We start from the raw sequence: 17,551 nt of genomic DNA, 5'->3' as shown, positions 1-17,551 counted from the left end.
TCTTCACAGAGCCTTCATGTAGACTTAACCCACTGCCTGGGCTCTGTCCTTGCACTGTAGGGATTGATTGCAGGTCGTGGCTGACCTTTGCAAGTCCCTTTTGATAGATATAACCCACTGTGTTTGGTCTTGGACTATGAAATGAAATGAAATACCAGTATTTGTAAAGCACACCGCTACCTCCGAAGTGGTGTCCCGGCGCTGGGGGCCCACGGGAAGATTAAGCAAGCTAATGCCCCGAGTCACATGGTGCTGGGCTAACCTGCCGCCGGGGATCAAACTGAGAACCCCATAGTCCGGAGTCAGACACTCTAGCTGCCGCGCCACACCTCTTCCACCATATGCACAGGGTTGAACGTAGTTCCGATCCATCTGCCAAACTTGTGTATACCATGCGGCCGTGTGCAGGAGGGTTTTAGTGATCAGTCCAATGTAGTCATAGTCCGTGCTCATGGCCTTTGGACATGCAAAGGATTGGTTGAATGAAGGAACTGTGACCTAGCCACTTTGTGGCACCCTATTTCCACTATTAAAAATTGCAACTTACGTCTGCATTGCTTTCTTCCATGTCCTCTGGCAGACTAGCCACACTGCCTATGTTGTACATAGTGATGTCACTGATGATGTCAGTGGTGACGTGCTACATGATCACCTCAGTTTTGTCTGTTGTCATGTCACATGTGAAGTCACGAGCAGAGCATTGAGGGGCATGTTATGGTTTGTGTGGATAATCATAACAGGCACATTTCAGTATTTTTAAAGTTTTGTGTTAATTATTCATAACATCTCTTCAAATGTTTTTTTTTTTAGGCATATGCTCATATTTAATGATCAGAAGGAAAATGAACAGTTGTTGAAGAGAAAGCTTCTCTTCAGACTCACCCTACAACGCTAATAGTATTGAGTTTTTTTATACAAACGAGTGATTGAGTGCTATTTAATGCCTACATTCACTGGAAGTTTGTCAATCCATTACAAATTTTTTGATTTGCGAAATTAAACATAATTACTTCAGCAATGTTAAAGAAAGGATTTGGAAGTTGTTTACATCAAACACTAGTAATCTATACAAGAATTACGGATGGTCAGTTTCAATATACTTCCTACCACCTACATAGGGAGGGTCCACAGGTTTATAATCTATGTGGGTTGCAAATAACAATTTTAGCAAATAAAACAGAATAAACTAATATAGTATCAAGCCTTATTATTGTCTGTCTGTCTTGCCTAAGAGTTACATGTGTGACCAATCACCGCAGCCATTCAATAGTCCTTGTAGGCTGAGAGGTACCTCTGAATGTTTGTCCTTCACTGCTCCAAGCCTGTCCTAATCCTTGATCTCTTTTCCATCCTTCTTACAGTGCTCGTATCAATAATGTGTGTTAAGAGATCACTCTTATTTGTCTATTGTAGTTTCCTTTGTCCAAAACCAACTTGGATCCATTCCATAATGGAGCCCAATGGGCATCATTCAACCAAGCCACTTGATTCAATGCCTATTAGACGCCCCATTTGACTCATGTTTAGGTTATTATTTTGGTATTGGTTATTATACCTGTATATGATTATTTCACTTATTCCCCTTATATCACTACGCTCCATCATATAGCCCACTCCTCGTTCACTCAGGATTTATAAATGAGCTGTTATGTGTGCACCATTTGATTCAATGCCTATTATACTCCCCATGTTAGACTCATGTTTTTGATTGTTACCTTTGCCTATATTTGTAAAGTGCTCTGATATCCTTCGGGATCAAGTTCCCGCTATATACAACTTTATAAATAAATACATAAATCAAGAGGCCAGGCCGAGAGTACAGTGCAGTCGGAACTGGAGAAAGAGAACTTCGCTGTCTCTTGAAAACCTTCGACCCTCCTAAGATGCAGATATTGCTCTTCGCATTCGGTTTCTGTCCAGTTCAGCTCAGCCACTTACCTCTAAGATCCAGGGCAGGCTTTTTCTGTAATTCAGTTCTAAACGCAAGCCTGAGTTAGCTGGGCCTTGCACGAGGGCTTCCTCAATGGTCATTCCATTTCCTTGCTTTCCTAGGTGGGGCAACAGGTTTAGCCTTATTGTCTTATTCTAGGCATAGTCCAAGCTATTTAAGCAAGCAGCAAAGTGTTTTCTGCTATGGTACGCCGTATTCAGAGTTGGCGCTGCTAAATTTCCAAAAGTTCAATTACAAGAAGTGCCATTTTTTAATTCATCCAGTCAGCCAGATAGAACATTGGATCATCTTCACCAGTATTTAATTGGGCTTCCTATACTGGAGAGACTGGAAACAAACTGTCACTTGGATGTGAAGTAGGAAGCTCTCGGCTGGTCATCCCAAGTGGGTTAAGCTGGGCAGAATAACGCCTTCTCCTGCTCAGGAAACAAAATAGGTTCTAAACAGATGAAGTTGTGTCTGAATGAACAACCCAGAAACCAGATATTAATAAAAGCACTGTGGGGTCTCTAGCAAGCAGAGAAGCCGGGATGGCCATAACTCTAATGCAAGCTCCCTCCATCTTGTGAGCCACATGCAATGGACCCATTCATGCAGCATACAGAAGGTCAGTTTAGGTCTGTGCTCCCGCTTACTAGTTAGCAGCCATCAATCGCAGTTTCCCATAGTCTTTGGAAGTGCATTTGCCACCCTCCACTATGGGTGGTGGCAGCTGGAGCCCAGCAGTGCCCTGAGCTCTACTAGTTGACCAAACAAACATGACTATCCCCAGTATGTTCACATATGTTGAGCCACTGAAGAAAACAGATGTCCGCAACAAACGTATAAAAAATGGCAGGATCCTGCACAGATCATTCCTCCTTCTTAGGGTCTGTCTGGGACAGAAAATAGTTCCCGGTACCAAAATTAAAATGGCTCATATTAGTAAATTAGATAGCGAAAAGTGTGACCCATGTTTGTAAATTGGGCAGTTCTGAATGTGTAGAGACAAGTGTTTTGCAAGGTATGGAAGACTGCAAGGACTTTTAGCTCGCTGCAGGCAAGGTTTGGTTTAGTATCCGGGAAATCAATAGTAAAACCCCACCCAGCAGACCATAAAACAGGCCTTCATACAGCCACAAAAACCAGCCCACTCACTGACCTGTCAGACCAGCCCATTTGGGCAGCAGCGTGATTGCCATATAGGCCAGTTCAACCCTGCGTCTTCTCCCCTGCGACGAAATTACAGAAGATTCAATAGCAGCCGCAATTCCCACTATACATTGCGGAGCACAATCAGCCCCTATTGGGAGGAGAGTGGCTTCACCTCAGTCCGTACTATCTGGCCTCATCCTGCCTGGTCCAGTGCTGTAGAGGATCCAAGTTGTGACAACCCAGGGCAGGAAATGGAACTTAGCTTCTAGAGCTAGGAAACACCGCAACTGGGCTTGCTGGTAGTCTGTTGGGCCCAAGTTCTGAAAATCAGTGATGGTGTCCAGGCAATGGGGCCGGCTAATGTTCAAAGAAATTGATTGTGATGCAGTGACTCTTACGCCGGAGAGAATGTGATTGTGGTATTTATGTAGTGTGAGCTATGGGTGCCTGTGCCTGCTCACCATCAACATGTACACATGGGCTCCTAGGTTGGGTTCCCTGCACTGTGAGCTGCAGCATTTGTTTTTCATTATGTTTGTCTCTATATCTGCCGACATTTGACGGAATGGTCTATGTGTCTGGAATCTCCCAGAATGAGGCATCTAATGGTGACAGATGTGTCTGAGGAAGTTGTGCTGCACAATGGCATCCACAGACCAAGCTTAATGTCTCCATAAATGTCTATTCTAAAACAGCTTGTGTAATTAACATATCTTACTCTGCTGTAGTTTATCCAAACTGTCGTCTAAGGGCTCCTCACAAACTTCTGAGTTTGAGCAAGCACTGAACACAAGAGTATCAAGAAAGTGATTGAAGATAGCTTGATTGTAAGTAATCTGTGCAGCATGAGCTTAGCCAGACTGATGTAATGAGTGGAGCACAGAGTGTGGACAAAGGGTCGTTACGTTCCAACTATCCGTTCCATTCATTTATGAACAGCTTTGGGACTGACCCAAGGATGGAAAAGTGGCTATAGCTTAAAAACTGGACTTCCTTTTGATTCCAGCCAAACGAATTGCAATGCTGAAAAACTCTGAAATGAGGTTGTCGCAGGAATATTCGCACCCTATAGCTTGGCTAGCTCGCATCATTGGACAGAATAGCTAGGATCAAGAAGAGTATTGCCAGGCTGCTGCATATACGCCAATCATGCATTGCTGCTGCCTGAGCTGTACATATCGTTATGTACATTGTAGTCTGTGAGGGCACTTTGCACGGATGAATCGTTTCTGTGCGAATGTTGTTTAGCTTACGTTACAGCTGGCACCGCGGCACCTGGTGTGCATGGGTAATGACACTTGTCAAGATCTTTTCATACTACACGTGGCTAAGCATTTGCTTTGGAAGTGTTTGTTTGAAAGAGCTCTGTGGTCTTCTCACTGTGGATTATAATTACGGCTCCCTGTTTTCCGTTTTTACGGATTTTTACAGATAAATGTACAAACAATGTGTTTTCTGTCTGTGTTTATTTTTAAAAGTGGATAAATACAAAAAATGTTGCTTCTTTTAAGTGACTCTACGTGCTATCTTTCATGAATTATAGGCCAGCAGCTGAGCAGATGAACAGCATGGTAAATTAAAAAACAGGATGACATTTCTTTAAATAAGAAATTCATGGTATAATGGTAGTATTTACCAATGGATGTATTGTTATGTAATATTTGGCAGCTTAAATACCTACACATGACAGACATCAAAGTAAGGGGTGCGTGCTTATCAGTTGAATAGATATAGAAATGTACAGTTTTACACTTAATTTATACGCAAAACACAAAATAAATATGGATGAATGCAGATAAAATAGGCAAAGAATAAATATGGATAAATACAGACGGAAATGGCCAAAAAATAAAATACCATAGAACCGGGAGCCCTCATTATAATTCAGATTTTAGAGATGCTTTGTCCCAGCATCTCACCAAAGTGCTCCTGTGAATGATAAAGTAACATTATTTTACTTTCGCCTAGTGTTACCACTCTGCTGATATGCTATTTGTTTTTGCTTCCTCCCTAGAGCATGGGGATTTGTTTTATTGGTGAAAGACATTTTGCAGACTTTATTCTTGAGGTGAGTGATTGTTTCCTTTTAGTAACGTGCATGTAAAACAATTCAGACACTCACCCCTAGTCACGGATCTGGGTTGAATCCATCATCGTTCTTTAGCCTCCTTGTGTTTGCCATGTAAAAAAATTACCACATGAAATCTGCATCATATTTTTGGCCGATACGTGAAAAGGATAAAAAGAGAAAATAAAATAAAATCACCTTTGGTTTTGCTGTAGGGAAACGTTGGTCGAAAAATGTGGGTCTGGCAGCGACCCCAAGTGCTAGAGTACTGGTTCTCAGTTCACAAACCGCAGAGGTTAGTCACAGCACACCTGCAGCTTGGGATTGCATTCCCGCCTCCTACATCTTCGTTCTGAAATCAGACTCAACTTTAAACAGTATTTATGCCTCAATCTGGGTGCTGAGTTGCACAAACTGTCGGGATTCCAATAATTCTACTCGACACAAATTGACGCAGGGGAAAATTGTTATTAACAAGGAGAACGTGCAGGTTTTTGGAGTGCAGTCTTCTCATTGCAACAGGTCAAATTCCTAATGGGTGGTAAAATCACCAAGGATAAAAACGCATGATGCTGTAACTGTTGCTCTCTGGGGCAGTTGCATTCTCAATAAGTCAGTCTTGGAATGAGAGCCCTATTGCGAATGTGAAATTACTGGAGATTTTGTGAATGCTTAGACTTCTTTAAAAAAAATCAAGTGACGTGTTGCCTCTGAATGCCTTACAAACATGGCATTTTATAGTATTTTTATTTTTTATTTTATAGTATTTACATCCTCAACCGGGTAATTTTGTTTCCGTAGAAGATGGAAAAATCATGGGAACACACAATGGTAAGACACAATTTCTCTCCTCGTTTTTAACCAAATACTTTGTCTGTGCAAATATATACATTTTGATAGCACAGGTCCTAACAGACTGTAGCTCGCCTCATCTTTAGAGTTCTAGTAACGACCGTAGTTTGTGGTTGTGTGGCTGTAATTACCAGCAGCCAGGTAGACTCGATAATTGGATCCAGTTGGTGGATAACTATTCAGATCTGAAGGATGAAGTGCGGTTGGATAATGCAAGAATGAATATTCAGGGGCCATTGTTTCACACTGAGCGAATTGGTTTGACATGTTCCCTATTTTACCATAACTGAGAGTACATACGAAGTGGTTTCTGGAGTATAGAGAGAATTCTTTCTAGAGGGGTAGCTGCAACAATATAGTGTAATAATATTACACCTGATGTGTTTAGCAAACTATTTTGGTGGCATCCGGTAGATTTTCCTTTGCCCCAGGCTATACAGTGATATCCAATTTACAATTTGAAGTGTTATGGACAGATTTGTTTTCTAATAGACTACACGGTGTGCTGTGTTCTCTTGTTCCTTCCTATACCCTTGCGCCAGAGGACTTCCCTCCGCTCTGCTACTTAAATATTCCCATGACAGCTGGGTGTGACTGCGCTGGGAAGACCATCTAGGCCATCCCATAACCGATAAGGAGGGGGCGTATTGTTGTGCACCGATTAAACTAGTATCCCCCAATCACCGTCATAAATTACTCCATTTTCGCTTCCTACATAGATCCCACACTACCCCTATTGGGATTGACGCCTCCAGGTCCTCCCACAGCCCTAATTGCTGTTTTTCTGGAGCTGACTTCCTGCATATGGCGTGGACCTGCCCCACCATTGCTAAATACTGGACTGATGTGTTTGGTATGCTTTCACAGATGATTTTACTAACTCTAGATCCCTCTCCATTTATGGCTTAGCTTGGCAATGTTTCGTCCATTCCCAAATTTTTTTACAGCCTGGCCGCTATTGCCTTGCTCCTAGCAAAAGGAAAGATTGCAATTCATCGGGGTAACGCCATTCACCCCACTACCAAAGCTTGGCTTCACATCATGACATACTGCAACTTAACGAGTGAGGTCTACACTACATTGCAACACCCTTCTGCTCGGCCCAAAGATATTTGGAAACCATCCCGCTCATACTTGCTCTCACTAGACCCCGATTCTCCGGTCTCAACCCCACCAACACCTATTGACACACTATCCTCATGTCATACCCGCCAGGACACCGCTACCTGAATACACACAAGCCCTCACTACTCCGCTCTTTACATGAAGCTTCTCTTTTTATGTCTCCCCAACAAACATCTATTGTTCTTGTTCTTTATGTGAGGCATTGCCTCAATATACCACTGAGTCAAGATGAGAACATAATCTATCACTGTAATACTTGTAACCTCTTTCTTTCCTTTGTCTGTAATTTCCTTTTATTTATTCTGTTGATAATTATGAAAACATTTAAATAAAGCTTTAAAAAAAAAAGCTATGTGGAGTTTTGAAAATGGTTGTGGGTCCTGTGAGCCACTCCCACATCTTTTTTGTGTGCAATTTTATATAGCTTAAACTCGACCCGAAGGTATTGTAGCGCTTTACACAAGCACCAGTTACATTACACAAAGACACATCATTCTTTTTGTTAGTAGGCACGGGGAGATTAAGTGATTTGCCCAGAATCACAGGATTTTGAGCCGACGCTAAAACTCGAACCTGGTTCCCCAGCTTCAAAGTTGGCAGCTCTGGTTGTTACACCACAACTTGCCTGAAAAGTATCTGTGCCAGGAACAGACAAACCCACCATAGACAACAGGTATATTTCACCCACGTCCACACACACAGAAGACCCCTGGAGTAGTTCTATTAGAGGTTGTTACTTGAAACCAATCTAGTACAATATATAAAACAATAATAGCAAAATATCGCTGTTATTGTGGCAGTAGAAAATATAAGGAACTTAAAATTATGTAGCGAGATTACATATTATTTTTAATATTTCCTTTCCTACAGAGTGTCTCCTACTAGCAATTAGCAGGTCAAAGGTCTGCTGTTGTGACAGGTGAAGTACTGCAATTGCAGGCCAGCTGCCAAGGTTGAGGCAGACTCAGCTCACACAATCCAGTCTATTTCAGGCTGGCAGGATCGGCTAAAGTCTCCTTTAAGCTCTTGCTCTCTGGAATGAAAGAATGCCCTGTCTGCCATGGGGTCCTATTTGAAATTTTTCTTCACAATGACCACGAGCAGGTGTCCCAGTGGTGCTGAAGTACCATAGGTGAATTGAGTGCACCAATACACAATAATATATTTATACACAACATTGCCTACTTGAATAGAGGCTGGCTGTTCAACCAGGATGTAGATGACCGGTGCCCTTCAGTTCAAGTTTAGGGCAGACACTGGATGGATCATTCAAAAAACCCTTTAGCGTGCAGATAGAAGTGTTTACCTGAAAGACTGCTAATTGGATGGTAGCATTTTGAATTATTCAGGGAGTTTCATAGCATTGTTGAGGCGAAGCCACATCAGAGAAAGGCCCACCCAAAGTAGCATGTTAATTAAAGCAGAAGATGTTGGCACTGTTTATCCTGTTCAGAACTCTGCTGTTCACTCATTTAATAGAATGCCTGTACTAGTGTGTATTGTAATGTTGAGGGGGGTTGTGCTCAGTTTCCTCATCCCGACCCTAAACAGGTATCATTAATCCTGTTTCATCTGAGTATTCAGGTATTATGGATCCCACTTTGAGTTCTGTTATAAGCGCTTTTGCACTTACTCTCCAACATCCTTCAGAAGCATGCCCCATCTGTGCTGGTTCTAACTAATGTTCCTTGATTAGCTACTTACAAAACTGATTTTTGTATTTCAGCTTAATAATACATTTGTACACTAGCTCTTTAAAAAGATTAACATCAATGTGCCCATTCACAAACACGTATTAAACATATTCCTGGGGATGTTTCAACTCCGAAATGGAGTATGGTCAAATCTTGTAATTTTAAAAAGAAACTGTTAACGGCAAGGCTTGATGATTTTAATATTGGTTTATCTTCTAGCGATCACAACTACCAAATTCATGGTTCATTTTGAATAATTTGTGAGTTGACTTATACATTTCTGATAAAATTATCAACTAAGAAGTTACGCAGCCTCCCCGGAGAGCTCGGTCTGGACCACCACAGTCACTCCTTCCCTTGTGACATGTGCATTACAAATAACCCTAATAATAATAACAATGCCATTATTCCATTTCGGGTCCAGTTTGTTTTCTCTACAATAAACCTTAGCTCAGTCCTGTGTAGCTGCGGCATAGAGCAGTCTGGCTAAACTCAAAGGAAAATAAGTGTAAAGTATTATTCAGTATCAACACAGTTAAGAGACATGACACAATGATAGCCCCGCTGCAATTTATGAAACTAAATATGTTTTTATCTTTAAACCGAAATCAGAACAACAAAAATGTAATGAACGGAACCTAGGTTATGGTTTTTGCAAGATTTTGAAATCACTGCATTTCACTGAAAGAGCGTTTAAAAGTTTGTAAATCACTGCTTTTCACCATGAGCGGTAGTCTGTGAGCCTCAAAGTGAGAGTCCGGAGCAAAGTCAACGTTTCAGCCCGACTCGATGGGAGTCTGGGTCAGTTGTAAGCGTTGTGGTGGTCCCTGTCAAGATTTTAGCTTTAGGCTTAAAAACTTCCCTGGTATTTTTTTCGTCAGCGGTCAGTTCGGCAAAGTCCTCTGAAGGTTGAGTCCAATGTTGTGTCCAACATCGATGGACAGCCGAAGACCAGCGAAGAGTCTTGGTTCTCTGCACTGTTCAAGGCTATCTACGAACTGGCAAGTGGCAGTAGTGTCTGAAATGTGGACTCAAATTGCAGTTTTGTGGGTAGAAAGAGTACACTTTGTCTCCAGCCAGTGGTCCAGGACCTGAGAGGCACCTCTTGGGGGCTAAGACTTGATCCCATGGGTTACACCAGTGGAGAGCCCAGACCAGTGTGAATTGGTAGCTGGTCACTGTCCTGGTGCAAGCTTATTTAGCTTTTGTGTCCCTGAGGCTTAACAGGAGGCTAGCAAACTAGCCCTTGGAGTCTGCTCACTGGTCCTTGGCACAAGTGGGAGCAGGTCCGGCCTTGGGTCTCTCACCCCAGTTCAATAGCAGGACAGTCCTTCCCGTTCTAAAGTCCTTGCTTGGTTCAGTGGGTGTAGCTGGTGCAGTCTTCCTTGGTGCATCCTTTTGTTTTGTTTCTATAGTCCACAGGTTTAGCAGGTGCAGTCTTTTTTCTGTTCCCTCTGAGTCCAGCAGTGTTCTGAGGCTGGTAGCCAGGAGTAACACTTTTGTGCCAATTTCTTTCCAATTTGTGGGTGGGGAGGACTCCCTAGCCAGTGGAGCTACAATTCCCACATGACAAATCCACTCATCTTTACATCATTTCCTTTGGGGTTGGCACTGAGCAATCTGACAGTGAAGCTCTTTGCCCAAATCCAAAATGTCAGGACTTCTGGGTCAGAGCTATAGGCACACCCTTGAGGTGTGTCCAGTGTAATGAGCCATCCCTCCTGGAAAACCGGTTCTGCAACGTGTTCTCCCCTGTGGGAGAGGTGCCAGCCTATCTGCCTCCACAAAAGAGCTGGCAGGCTACAGTGTGGCATGCATGCGCCTATCAGAGGCTAAGAGGTCTTAGCTGGTTCTTAACAAACTAGCTGATTACCATAACCCTTGTTTTTCAGCACACAAGCAGTTTTATATTATTCATTGGTTAGTCTCCCACTATTTAAGTGTGTTAGTTTTTTTTTCACTATTAAAAGCTAGGAAAGGGACTCCCTCAGGTTTTCTGCATCGATAATTCGAATGTGCCGCTGGCTTTAGATAATTTTCCAGCTGACCAGTTCAGTATAGAAACACTAAAGAGAATAAAGTGGGAGGTTAACATCTCTGGTTGAGGAACCACATTAATCGACTGGGACGCCTAGTCTTGTTGAGAAATCGGACAGCGAGATAATGGATAAACTAGTGCAACAATTAAATTAGAATGGAGTTCCTTTTGGCTCAGTGAAAACTGGTAACAAATGGTTCACCAAATTTGTACAGTCCAATTTAAAAAAAGAAAAAGTACTGGGCAGTGAATTTAGAGTTACAAACAGAAATTGTAACTCGTAACAACAGTAAAAACACTTGAAAACGTATGTAAATATCCACTTTGACAGCAGAAAGACATTCAAAAGACAAAACATGTGAATCTTTAAAATCTGTACCAACAAAAACCTGATGGAATTTTGGTTATTTGTAAATAGAATAGCCAAAGGTGACAATTCCGAGCATGTCAGAAAGGTTTCTGTTGATGCCTGGATTATATACGTCATTTATATCAGGGCTGTACTTGCAAGTTCATTGCAAATGTGAAAGCTGGAAAAGTCGCATCTGTTGTGTCCAGCCACTTTCATATCGGTCAAGTCTATGTTCTTATTGAGACCTATAGATCTAATTGGGCTCCAGATCCCATTGGCTTTCCCACCATCCTCTTAAAACATGAAGCAGATTTTGGGCTAGACTCCTTTGTCTATTGTATACTCACTGTATCCAACCCCAAGTTATACTAGAGTCTTGGCTAGGCTCGATTTTACACCTAATTTAAGAAGGATCCTGCTTCAAATCTAGCAAGCTAGGGGCTCATACCTCTGCAAGATGTGGAAGCTAAGCTATTTTTAAAGCTCCATTACTAGAGTTCGAAGACTGGACCGCTTAACTCCAATGTATTCCCTTCTCACAAACTGGTTACCAGTGTACTATGGTCACCAATGACAATAGTTTAGCTTTCACCCCTAGTTGCAGGAATAACTTTAGTGACTATGACACACATTTATCCCTGCTTTGTAGACATTAAGTCAGTTTTGACAGGGTGTGTAGAAATCATTATGGTGTAAACTTGATCTGTGGGGTACCCCCCCTCTTATTTTGGCCGCACCACTGACCTTAATACGTGAATGAAGGAAAAAGTGGGCAGTGGTGATAACATCTCTGCTAGAGCATACGCAGTGGGTGGTCTCAAGCAAGGGTGTGTGCTAGCCCTCTTTTTATTTAACCTGTATATAGCTGTTCTGAACATCAGTCTCAATACCTTGATATCTCATCCTCCAAAACTCTGTGGCCGACTTATTACGTCACTAATGTATGCTGACGCTACAGTATTATTGAGTCAAAAATCATTTGGACTTCAGGCTCTGATTACTACACTAGCTCTCTATTTCACAAATAAAGGAACAAGGTTTGTGAAATATAAAGAAAAAGAATGTTGATCTTAGGTCTTCTTGCAAGTACCTTGTAATCTATTTTTAACAAGAAAGGTATTGTTTATTAACATATCTTGTCACTAAGGGGAAAGTCTACACTTCTGGAGGTGCCTTCTACTTCTTAGCAAAGAAATTGAACAGGCAACCTCTGTTGCCTGTCGTTAAAAGCAAACTTTTACTATCACTAACCTTTGGAAAGGACTTCGGTGACATGTGCAAGGATTCTCGATTTTATTGTAGCATTCCTAGGATATACGGAGTACCGAACTTCTTGTCACAGACTCAGATAAGGATGGAATATTCTTTGGTTAGACACACTCACTACAAGCAACATATGTCAAACGATGCTGTAGTCTAAAATATGCTCTAGATTCTTATTGACCACTTTTATACGGAGAGAAATGGTGCTAGAGAGGGATGGCAGGGGTGATCCAGGAAACATTTACCTACAATCTGCATTAGATTTCGAAGGTTAAAGAGCAATGGAGCGCATCTATGAGCCATACTTTAGGTAAAACAATCTCTTAAAGGTATCTCGTATGCCATGGACAAAATAGTGTGGAGTAAGCAGTCTCGTGCGTGAACAGATTAAAATGTTAAAAACCTCCTATAAAATCTTATCTGGATCAAGATGCCCCGGAAGTCTCAAACTAAAGTTAATGAAATACCCTTTCGGTTTGATACCTACAATTGAGTTTGTGCCTCATGGGTTTGAGGCGCACGCGGTAAAAAGCTGCGATTGTGAACTACAGCAGGAGTCTGTTCTGCACGTTTTATGTATCTGCCCCTACTATCTTGTGAGAGAAAGAGATGGCTATGTGACCCAGTAAATGACCTGGGAGTTAACAGGCACTGATCCCCTGTCTTATAGGTGATCACCCGCAGTCAACTAGATTTGTCTAATTCATGGCCGTTGTTGAACACTGTGGCATATGAAAGATGCAGATCAGAAACACAGTCGTCATTAACAGCAGCCTTCAATGTATGGGGCAGAATACATCCAATCGTAGGATTTGTTATGTAAATCCACTCGCCATGCTCTGTGATTTGTAGACTTTTGCTTTATGTGCAGTAGGACTGGGATTGCTTGCAACGAGTAGAATGCTTTTTTGTATGTTTGACTGTAGTTATTGGATTTTTGGTTTATAAATTGGCTTTGTGACATGAACTGGAGAAGCACAAATTTATGTTTTGCGATATCGTTCACTTTTACCTTTATATAAAAGTTTTAAATTACTATGCAAATAAATCAATTCACATACTTTAACTTTGTTCTGCTTGAAATATCTATCTCAATATTATCTGTCTATCTATTTATCTATCTATCTAATCTTATCTTAGTCGCTTTTCACTCATTCCCCCGAACACCTTACGTCATTTGGCATCATATACTTGAAACTTTCAGCAATGTCCCAGAATATTTCTTCACCCAGAACATTTTTCTTTAATCTTTAATAGTGCAAGTACCTAAACACCAGAACAGAGATTTTGATAGTTAAAAATATAGAAAGTCTCACAGCTGAGCCCAGAGTCGGAGTTTAATTCTGAATGCGTTTTATGCTGTTGTAGAAATGGATTTCCAGCCCATGCAAACATGTGAAGACGTATATTAAAAAAATAACCTTCCTTCATTTCTGGTGTTCACACAGGTTGGTTCCTGTTTACTTTGGGGCAGAGAGCCCGAATAGGGGGCTTGCGAGATCCGTGGTTTGTTGTGGATAAAGATGTCGCCTCAAGAACTGTATTTGTGGTAAGTGCTTGTGGCATTCTCAAAGGAAGGAAGTAGCTGCAACTACCTATACCTCTGTTTTCTGACATGGGACAGCACTGGCACATACACAAGTGTTGTGTGTATTTTGTTTAATCTCTCTGATAAATGTTTAGATAAATGTAAACGTAGTTGACTAAATTGCAAGGAGTTTTGAGTGTGGGCAGTGGCTTCTAAGAGACGCCATTTCTTGATTACCATCTGTTGGCATGGATTGTCATTTTATTGGTATCATTGCATTTTTATGTTACGTTACTGTGACATTATATTATTAGCATTTGTATAGCGCTCAATCTGGAGTTGAAATGGAATTGTAGCACTTTCTATAGTCCTGGGGTGACTTTATAAATAAAATGTGCATCTCAAGACCGTAATCTGATTCACCTTGCAAGGAATGTGTTATCCATCCGTGAATGTGTATGTTCCGATTATAGGTTGTGTCAACCTCAGTGAAGAGTAAATGTAAATTCTTAGTGTTTGATTGCGCAAACATTGTGTTAACCCGTGGGCAATAGTAGGCAAAAAATATGCATGCAGAAAGCCCATCACATGGACATAAATTGAAAATTCATTAAACGTTTTGTGTACTACTCTTGCTAACCTTTTTGAATTCCTGCTATTTGTTAATTTGCGAACATGGGAGGGCATAAACCTGTGGCTGCTGATTTTCAGATAGCTTTGCAGTTTGGCCCTCAGAGTTTAACTAATGGAAGAAACAAAATGGCCTCTTCCGATTTCTGATGTCTGTTAAGTGGACGCGTGCTGAGTAATATTTGATGCATGTATTCTTGCAAATCCTTGATAATATTACATAGTAGAGGAAACCTGTTAAAACTAATGATAATTAGTTATTACCTGTTTTTGGTAGGCCCCTTTCTACCTCCGTCTTCTAGTTTTTTAAAAACAGCAACTAGCACTATGACGCAACTTATATAGCATTCCTCATCACCAACAACAAATGGACTTCTCTCTCTCCTCCATGTGCTTCCAATGGGCAAAAGTAATAAGTTTAAAACGCAGTTTATTCTGCAAAGAGCTGCTTAACACAGGTCCCATATACCTATGTATCTTAATCGGCTTTTACGAACGATCTAGATCTCTGTGCTTCTCCCACGGCAAACTGGCCTCCACTCCCATGTCTTGAGGATCAGATACAGGAGGCCGCTGTTTTAGCTTGTAAGCGCCAGGATTTTGGAGGAAGCTTCTGCTGGACCTCTACTAGCCTCCCTAGATGGCAGTCTTGAGAAAAAAGCTGAAGAATTGACTGTTGACCCAATAGACATACCTTCCATCTACAGCCTGCAGCACAAGGATGGCCCGCTGGGGGTAACTGAGCTTTTTACGTATTCATTCATTCATAACACAGAATACAAATACTCATCATTATGCCAATAACTGGGTCTACTGTTACCTCACTTCATTCCCAGCATGTCCGCTCCATGACAATGAAAGACAACTCCAGTCACAGTTTTTTATTTCGTTTTATAAAGGCTTTAATCAGAAGCAGCACAATATATGAAATTGAAATTAAAATATTTATAAAGTGCACTACTACCACGCGGTTTCTTGGCGCTGGGGATGCCACCATAGGACAGTGAGAGGAACAGACTGCTAGTGTGAAAAGGCTTGGGCGAAAAGAAATGTTTTCAACGCTTTGCGGAACTCAAAATAATGAGGAGAAGATCTTAGAAGATTAGGCAGGGTATTCCAGAAGGCGGGCGCTAGTGTGGAAAATTTCACGCCACCTGACTTCTTCTTCCTAAATCAAGGGACGACCAGTAGGGATTGCGAAGAAGATCGCAGATCTCTACTAGGAAAGTAAACTTGACTTCGGAAGAGATGAAGCCGGGGGCTGTCCCAGCCTTAGCCCGAAAAGTAATACAACCCATTTTGAACAGGGCACGTTCCTAAATGGGCAACCAGTGCAGCGCTTTGAGCAATGGAGTAACATGATGCGACTTGGACAGATTGTAAACAAGTCGGGCGGCTTGGTTCTGGACAAGTTGGAGTCTCCGAAGATTGTATGCAGGGACACCAGTGTACAGAACATTGCCGTAGTCTAAACGGGAGATCACCATCGCAGACAAGATAAGTTTGCGTGCAAGAAAGGAAAAAAAAGTGACACCTTACGGATAGTGCGGAGAGTGTGGAAATATGAGGAGACAACTGAACTAATCTGAGAGTGCAGAGTGAGGTGGGCATTTAGTTTTATCCCTAAGGTTTTAACCGAAAAGGAGGGAATAGGGGGAGAACCCAGGGAAGAAGGCCAAAAAAGAGAATTCCAGGGACTGGAGGAACCACCTGTCAAGACCAACTCGGTCTTGTCAGGGTTGAGTTTCAGATGGTTATGGTTCATCCAGTCCCTGATGAAAAGCATAACAGAGTGAAAATTAGAGATAGAATCTGGGGAGGATGATAAATTAAAAATAAGCTGGAGGTCATCAGCATAGTTGTAAATCGTGACCTCCATCTGCTGAAGAGCCAAAATAAGAGGTGAAATGTACAAATTAAACAACAAAGGGGACAGAGAGGATCCTTGCGGAACTCCACACTGAACCTTAATGGAGGATGCGGAGAAGTTAGCCAGGTTGACGGCCTGGGTACGGTCCCTCAGGAAAGAGGCCAACCAAACCAGAGCGGTTCCCCTGATACCGGCCGCCCCGACACGGGAAAGAAGAATGGAATGATCCACGTGTCGAAGGCGGCGGATAAATCAAGAAGAACCAAAGCCTGGGGTTGGTTGGTATCCATGCCTTCTCTGAGGTTGTCCATTACCGAGAGGACTACCGACTCCGTGGAATGCGCTGGACGAAAACCGGCCTGGCGGGAGGCCAGACAGCAATTCTCCTCCACAAAGGCGCTAAGTATACTGGTGATATGACGTTCCAGCAATTTGCCTAGGAAAGGGAGCAGAGAAATGGGGCGATAGTTAGCTAGTAAGGATGGGTCTGCACCGGGCTTTTTTAGAATGGGGATAATAGTCGCAGCTTTGTGGAATTGAGGGACAATACCTTGGGCAAGGGAGTTATTAAGGAAAGTGAGAGGGGGAGAGGGGCAGACCAGAGAGATTTGTTTTAAAATATGTGCAGGACAAATGTCAGAAGGCGAGCCTGACTTGACCATAGAGAGAAGGGACAAGAAGGTTTCTTTACTCAGCGGGGGGAGGTGGTCGAGAATCGACCGGGGAGGCGAGGGTTGTGGATCCGTGAAAGAGGGAGAGGGAGGAGGAATATTGGACTTGATAACTTTAATTTTCTCCAGAAAATGATTATTAAGTGAATCACAAAGGGCCTGGGAGGGCGAGGGTTCGAGGGTGACTCTGTCTGAATAGGCCAGATCCTGCACAATAGAGAAGATTTCTCTCGGTTGATTTTCAGCAAGCAGAATTTTGGAGGAATAGTACTCAGTCTTGGCAGAAAGAATAGACTTCTTATATTGGTACAGGAGTGTGGTATATTGACTTTTGAGAATAGGGCAGTAGGCGCGCCTCCAAGCTTGCTCTGCTTG

General features: G+C 42.2%; 1 protein-coding gene across 3 annotated transcripts in view; it reads left to right on the top strand.

Moving 5' to 3' along the window:
• The window catches only part of TRMU (tRNA mitochondrial 2-thiouridylase), a 314,142-nt gene that overhangs the window by 228,706 nt on the left and 67,885 nt on the right, over positions 1–17,551 (top strand). For all 3 annotated transcript variants that reach the window (XM_078679799.1, XM_078679789.1, XM_078679808.1), the window contains 3 exons: positions 5,100–5,153; positions 5,918–5,984; positions 13,926–14,026. In XM_078679799.1, coding sequence (XP_078535925.1) covers positions 5,100–5,153; positions 5,918–5,984; positions 13,926–14,026 — 222 coding nt within the window. The remainder of the gene's footprint in view (positions 1–5,099; positions 5,154–5,917; positions 5,985–13,925; positions 14,027–17,551) is intronic.

The sequence above is a fragment of the Lissotriton helveticus genome, chromosome 1_1, assembly GCF_964261635.1.
Source record: "Lissotriton helveticus chromosome 1_1, aLisHel1.1, whole genome shotgun sequence".
Lineage (NCBI taxonomy): Eukaryota > Metazoa > Chordata > Amphibia > Caudata > Salamandridae > Lissotriton > Lissotriton helveticus.
The sequence above is the reverse complement of the archived record's forward strand: the minus strand, read 5'-3'. Positions and strand labels throughout refer to the sequence as shown.